The sequence below is a fragment of the Montipora foliosa genome, chromosome 11 (genome assembly GCF_036669935.1).
Source record: "Montipora foliosa isolate CH-2021 chromosome 11, ASM3666993v2, whole genome shotgun sequence".
Classification (NCBI taxonomy): Eukaryota; Metazoa; Cnidaria; class Anthozoa; order Scleractinia; family Acroporidae; genus Montipora; species Montipora foliosa.
In genome coordinates, this window is record NC_090879.1 from 1,264,604 (window position 1) to 1,272,103 (window position 7,500).

Genomic DNA, 7,500 nt, shown 5'->3' on the forward strand with positions numbered 1-7,500 from the left:
CGATTTGGTCGAATCCGTATTTTGCTTTGGATTTTTATTAACAGTCGTGGGTCCAGGGTTCGGATGTACATCACCACAGACCTTGGAATAACTGAGATGAAAACTGGCATCACTATTGCTGTAATAGTTTAGAGTTGATTTTCCAAATTTCCCTCGATAGCTTCGTCTACAACTTGGTCGATGAAAACACGATCCAAGATGGCGGACATCACAGGCCGCGTGGTCGAATTTCTGAAGCGGGAACCCGTCTGAGTTGCCATCATATGCGTAGTAAAACACCTTCGTCGGCGAACTTAAATAATTATCTGACAGTTTTGTGGTATTTTGCCCGAAATAAACCACTCGGAGAAGCAAAGAAAGAGTAGTAAGCGCGGAGCAACCAAAGATGCGTCCAGCCGCCATTATGCAAATTTATCATTAATATCATTTTATTTCTACATTTGGCTTGGCATAGGGGGCTTAACAAGTTACAGGTACCCAGACCAAACCTCTCGCTTTGGTATGAAATCTGTAAGATACTTAGCCCCTGTGACTTGAAATAATATCCCTGACAGCTTGAATTGCCATCTCTAACAGAAATGTCTTCGTTTTATAACTGAAGTTGGAAATTGACAGACGTCACTCCTTTACCCAAACCCAAGCCTGTTAAGGAGATCAAGAAAGATCTGAGGCCCATATCGTTAACACCGAGTATCTCTAAGGTCGCAGAGGACTTTGTCGTCACAGACCACGTAAAGCCAGCTGTACTGCGCTCTCTGGACCCAAGTCAGTTTGGTGTGATAACAAAGTCTTCAACAACTTTTGTTCTGTTGGAGATACTCCACGATTGGTCTAAAGGGACTGATGGGAACGGTTCGACTATCGGGACACTCCTGTTTGATTACAAGAAAGCATCTGATTTAATTGACCACGGCATTTTAGTAAGGAAATTATGCGCGCTTGACATCGCTCCTAGCGTCATTAATTGAATAATAGACTTCCTATGAGCTCGCTCACAGAGAATCAAACTCTCTGAAGGCTGTGTTTCCGAATGGGACACAGTACCTTCGGGCGTTCCGCAAGGGACCAAACTAGGCCCTTGGCTTTTTTTGATCACGATAAACGATCTAACCATCAGTAATGCTTTTATTTGGAAATATGTAGATGACACCACAACATCAGAGGTAATAGAGAAAGGACATCATAGTGAGGCTCAAGGTATTGCGAATGAGGTAGTAAATTGATCAATCAGTTTTACATCAGATTGTATCTTTCCTCCTTTAGTCATAGGAGAGGAGTGCATCAAGTTAGTTAAACATGCTAAACTTTAAGGTGTTAACCATCTCTGGTAAATTAACATGGAATGCGCACATCACGGCAATTACTAAGAAGGCAGCTAAGAGGCTCTATTTTCTTGTTCAACTGAAAAGAGCTCGCGTTTCACAGGAAGATCTATGCCTTTTTTACAATACATGCGTGTGCTCCGTCATCGACTATGCTGCGCCAGTTTTCCATCACACGCTACCAGCCTGCCTTTCGCAAGAATTGAAACGCGTTCAGAAAAGGGCAATGCGCATCATAAGTCCTGGTATAGAATATCAGCAAGCTTTAGCGCTTATGAGTTTACCAACGGTTGCGGAGCATCAGCACAACATTTGCACGCACACGTTTGAAAGCATAATGAACGACCCGAATCACAAGTTGAGAAAACAAACTGTTGCCGCCTCTTTATAAGAGCAACTATAATCTGAGGCACGCGCGCACTTTCACTTTGCTGCGTTGCAAGACAAATAGATTTAAGAACAGTTTTTATGGCCTCAGGCAGAAGTCTAAACAATTATTAGGATTCTTAGCTATTACAATTATTACATCTTATTGCAATTATTAGTATAAATTATTACCATTATGTAAATACGCAATTCAGCTTTCGCTGCAATGTATTTAATAAAGTACCTATCTATCTGAAGCTGTACGTTATATTAGATTCTAGTTAGTTAGTCATATTTTGTAATAAGCTTTTCATTTTGTAAATATCCCCAATGATTCATCCTTTCTTTTTCTTTGTTGTTTTTTATTTCTCGACAGATTAGCATATCTAATTGCTAGAGGTCTAATCAACCTCAGTCAACCCTAGGGTAAATAAAGTATGTATGTATGTGTGTGTGGGTGTGTGTACGTGGCAACCAGAGTGGATTCCGGTTACAAACAAAATACAGTGTGCGTCTTCAGTGCTAAGTATAACTTTAACAAAAACAAGAACAAAAAGTTACACATGGGAGGGGTCGGTAGGACCAGGAGAATATGAGGTAAGAGAGCGAATTCCTGTACCCCCATAACAATTATTTGAAATCTATTTTAAGATTGCGCACATGTTCTTAAGGTTCTTTTTATCTTCTTTCTCCATGTTTGTATGTGTATTTATATTAACGTTATTCAGTGATTTTTACCTGCCGCAGCTCAGAAGGTGAGCTGTTCCAAAGCACCGAACCGCTATAGCTAAAACTGTTTTCCTAAAAAAATGGCATTGGAACAGCAGGTTTGTTCACGGAATCCCTCAGTGAATAATTAGTAACGTCATATCGATTGATAAATACGTCTATTAAATAATCGGGTCTAAGACCGTTCAAGGATTTAGAGAGCGTAGTGGGTTTTAGCTGCGTACCCAACTTTCTCAACTCAAGGATATAGTAAGAAACAGCAGAGAAACGATCTTTAGTAAAAAGATGACTTTTATTCTGATCAGCAATAAGAAATTTTGTTTTGGCCTGTGATCAAAGCGATCTTCTACTGGCAAATATGGTGCTTCGTTTTCGAGTTGGGATTCGGCTTCGTTTTCGATTTAGGGGCTTAGCTCGATTTCGACCTTTCGGGTGCTTCGTGCTATGTTCCTCGTTTTCGAGTGCTTGGTTTTCCACACTTCCCCTGTACATGTTTACCGGCAGTAAGGCTCATATCTAAATTGTCGGGTATTCTTAAAGACGGAGGCTTTTTTCCTTTTATCTTAACCGGGCGTAATTACATTTTCCGTTTATTTTTGATAATGCAGAAGTCAAAACAACGTGATACCACAGAGCTGATAATAGAACGATTTCCGCTATAATCGGGTCTAAGACCATTTAAGGATTTAACCCAACTTTCTCAACTCAAAGATATAGTAAGAAACAACAGAAAAACGATCCTTAGTAAAAAGTTGATTTTTAGTATGATCAACAATAACAAATTTGGTCTTTGCCTATGGTCAAAGCTGCTTCGTTTTCTACTTGGGATGCTTCGTTTTCGACTTTTTAGTACTTCGTTTTCGAGTTGGGATTCGGCTTCGTTTTCGACTTAGGGTGCTTAGTTCGATTCCGACCTTTTGGGTGCTTCGTGCTATGTTCTTCGTTTTCGAGTGCTTGGTTTTCCACACTTCGATTCCCTTCTACATGTTTACCGGCAGTAAGGCTCATATCTAAGTTGTCGGGTATTCTTAAAGCCGGAGACTTTTTTTCTTTCGTCTTTACCGGGCGAAATTTCATTTTCCGTTTATTTTTGATAATGCAGAAGTCAAAACAACGTGATATCACATAGCTGATAATAGAACGATTTCCGCTATATATTGAAAACTGCAAGTGAACAAATCACTTTCCGCGCCTTCGCCAAGAAAACACGATTCTTCCAAAATGCTGTCTTCTCGTCATGCTGTAATCTCTGTATTGTTTAAACGCAGTATTTTAAATTATTTGCAAAAGGTAAGCTAAATGCTCCATAGATTATATAATTGTTCAGGAACAATCAATTCTATCCGCACATCGCTACTTTGAAACAATGCATTTATGGTCAGATTGTTAATTGAGATCAGGTTGGCTGAAAAGATGCACCTCTTCTGTTTGCTAAGCTTATCAAAAAAGTCGTGTCACTATATCTTAGAACTCCATTTAAAGATAAAAAATGCGTGCGTTTTGCTTTTGACACCATTACAGTTTGTTACGTTTTTTTAAAAGTTTAATTCATGCCAAATCATTTAGATTAGTTCCACATTGTGACAAAGGAACGGAAACTAAGTTTATGTTTCTAGTCTAGTACATTGAGGCAAAGAAAGTAATTTGTGAGGCACGGATCATTCCAAGAAAAAAGAGTATTTCCATTTCGTTATTCTTGTTTCTCTTTTTTTTTTTTCCTTTTCTTTTACCAGACTGCACATTTCGTTCTTTGATCGCGCTCTAATTACTATGCTGTGTCTTTCTGAGTGACTCAGGAACAAAAGGTCAGTATTTTTCAAGTTCGTCCTAATGATTATTGAAACTAGCGCTGTGTGCTTGAATACACCGGTTCACCAACAGCTGTGATTAAAATTCAGGACGGATAAACAATGTCCTAGGCCTGCAGGCTTTACAAAACCAGCGCAACGCCTGTTTGAATTGAACAAAAGTTTCAGGGGCGCTACAAAGTGCTACTATGATAAAAAAATTTTCAGTGTGTTTGCTTAACACCTCACTGCAAAATTTTGAGCATGGATATTTATCCAAAGGCTGTTTACTTTGAGTGTAAATTTTGGCATGATTTCACAGTCCGCCATTTCTCACGTTCCAAACTGACCGATGGGACATCCGGGGGTTAGATCTAGGGAAAGTGTTGTCATTTACTCACCAGCTTAAAATCCAGTTCATTTTGGATGAAAAACACCAGTTTAAAAGCCTCAAGGCCCATAACTCCCGTTATGCATATTAATTTAAGCCTCGTACACACGCATTGCATTCTTAAACTAATGGGTCTTTAATGTTATTTCCACCTCGATCCAGCTCTCTCAAATATTTCAAAGTTAGTAATGCCGGACCATTAAATAGGAAAATTCTGGTTAAAATAAACTTGTGTCTTTTTGAAATCAAGGCTTAAAACTTGGGTCACTTATAGTGTTTAGTTAACATAGTTTTGAAATCCAAAGAAAACGGAGAATTGATTTTTTGGTCATAGTAGCACTTGAAAATTAGCTTAAGTCCTGCTTCGTGGAAACGTCTTTAGTTTTTATAATTATGTCTTAGACTTAATTTACTTTTAAGGTTTCGTATCTGGCAATTTTGCCTTACCAGTCAAGCGTTATGGCCCAAAGGCAGGAAGTTCCTAACTTGTCATCCTGTTTGATTCCAGAGTTTTTCCCGATTTTGTTAGGTCTTAGGGCGTCCAATAAGTCATCTTTTAATTGAGGTTTAGATAAGGAAACCCGATATTTGCAGATCTATAAAAATGTCTATTCTCGTCACAACCGTTATTCTTGACTAGAGTTACACGAAATGTGTGCATTTCCGGCATATTTAGTCTAAAACGATACCACGATATGCAAACGACTCAAAATGAAATTATCTCAGACTTTCTTGTTTTTTCAACTTCTTCGAAAACTCCATCGATACATGAATATTTAATTGCCGCTATTCTTTTCTCTTGACAGTTCACAGCTATCCCGCCTTATCGATACCACTCATGCATTTGGTAGCAAAATCTTTCTTTGCGCTCTTTTCAACTACCTGAAGTCCTCTGTTGCGATGTATTACTATCCACTTAGGGACGACGTTATTTTGGGGTGGGGGGTGGGGAATTTTTAATCCGAAGAAACAAACTAGACGATATGCGTTATTCACAACCAAAGCATCCACAAATACCTGACAATAACATGAATAAGTTAAGTCCACATCATGATTGTGTTAACAATGTATTATTTCAACAATGTATTGTTCAGATATTCAGTTTGTAGAAGCGATTTTAGGTGATTTTTTTAGGGGAGGGGGTTTGCAGTCTCTAATAGACCTCAATGTTCCCTCCCCTTCCCCGTCAAAGAAGCTTTGAACATAAAGTATCATGTTCTTACCCAAACGCAATGCAATTCTACATGTGATGGACTTATGTTTTACAGTTTGTAATTTTAAAGCTCGAATAGCTGATAAATAAATTCTCTAACTTGCTCAATGAGCCGCTGATCCTTGGCGTGCATTTATAAATTATTGTAAGCACCCAGTCAACTGTGATCAAATAAATGAATAGGACATTTTATGACGAGTCCTCTCCTTTAAGTTTTTCTTTGCTAAAGTTGTGATTGTCTGGATTTTAGTGATGAGTGACGTTTAGACCTCTCTGATTAAATGAAACGCGTTTTGTCATACAGCAATTGGTAAGTCAAATGCAAAACAAGGTGGCATGAATGTGTAAAGATTCAAGAAGCAATTTTTCAGAAGGAATATTTAAAGCTCTTGTTCTTTCCAAAGCGTTAGTTCACTATTGTCCCTGCATTCTAGCTCACTCGGTTTTCATTGGCAACGCGATGCTGAATTTTGCAACTGCCGAACTCGATATGAGTTATTTCAATTTTTTGGTTTGATGATTAAGCAAGTAAAGCAGAACTGTATTACTCAGTGGTTGCATGACTTAATAAAAAAAGGAGGGTGTGATTCGGAGTTATTGGTAAACTGCAGTCATCCATGATTCAAATATGTAGATATTGGCCTGTTGTAATTGCATCCCGGAAAAGGGAATTTTCCCTCTTTCACTATTCAGTGCTCTGTGGTTCCATTAATACGCCCGTTTCTACAATCAACCTTACTCAACCATTGAAGCTGTTCAAACCAAAGCCCATTACGTTATTGATAGAAACTAAAGCAGAAGTAAGTTTTATTTATCTTGCTTAAATTAATCTCTGTTACCCTTAAATAACCTAATTGCAAATTCGTCCATGTTAGATCTTACAGGAAAACTGTCAAGTCTTTAAAAAGATTGTTGCTTATAGAAACATCTTTCCACCTTCTAAAATGAGTCTTCAGAAATAAAAAAAACAATGTGAATGGTGTCGAAGGGCACTGTTCGGCTGCAACCCGGCTTCCGGTACCCATGCGTGTTTTAACCCCTTCACTTGGATACGGTAATACTGCAGGTCATCCCTTACACGATCTTGAAAGCGAAGGTTGGCTCAACCTCGACCATGAGACCACCTATCATGGTCTAAACATAGAGGTGAAATTAGTACAAGGATATCTACAGCTATAGGCGCCCTTAAACGTATAAGACCATTACTTTCAGAACAAGGCACTGCCCTCCAGATCTATCAAGAGTTCATCTTACCCCACTTTGATTATTGTAGCTCCGTTTGGGGCAATTGTAACTGAACTTTAAGTGATGAGCTACAAAATCTTCAAAATAGAGCTGCCAGGGCAATTACTAGGTCCAATTATGACACAAATTGCCATTTTCCTTTTGAATCTGGTTAATTGGGATCATCTTATATTACACGCCGGCAATAGACTAAAGCCATATTGATGTTTAAAATGACCAAAGGTCTCTGCCCAGCGTGCCTCTAGAATTTATTTTATACCCGCAGTACACAGTATAACGTAAGAGATCCTAAGGCTAAACTCGAGTTGCCTATAACACGCACAAATTATTGGAAGCGTGCTTTTTGTTATAGTAGGGCACTGTTATGGATACGTTTGCTAGTCGGCTTACGGAAATTAGATTTCCTAGGATATTTCAAATGGGAAATTGACCAACTTTATACCAGCT

The 7,500-nt window shown here is 38.6% G+C and overlaps 2 protein-coding genes across 2 annotated transcripts in view; one reads left to right on the forward strand and one right to left on the reverse strand.

Moving 5' to 3' along the window:
* The window catches only part of LOC137975611 (uncharacterized), a 2,007-nt gene extending 1,605 nt beyond the window's left edge, over window positions 1–402 (reverse strand). Inside the window, exon 1 of the mRNA XM_068822741.1 lies at window positions 1–402. This exon is cut by the window's left edge and continues 1,605 nt beyond it. Coding sequence (XP_068678842.1) covers window positions 1–402 — 402 coding nt within the window.
* A 3,215-nt stretch (window positions 403–3,617) lies between these two features.
* The window catches only part of LOC137975015 (tetratricopeptide repeat protein 28-like), a 53,105-nt gene continuing 49,222 nt past the window's right edge, over window positions 3,618–7,500 (forward strand). Inside the window, exons 1-2 of the mRNA XM_068822045.1 lie at window positions 3,618–3,707; window positions 4,151–4,222. The gene's annotated coding sequence lies outside the window, so the exon portion shown is untranslated. The remainder of the gene's footprint in view (window positions 3,708–4,150; window positions 4,223–7,500) is intronic.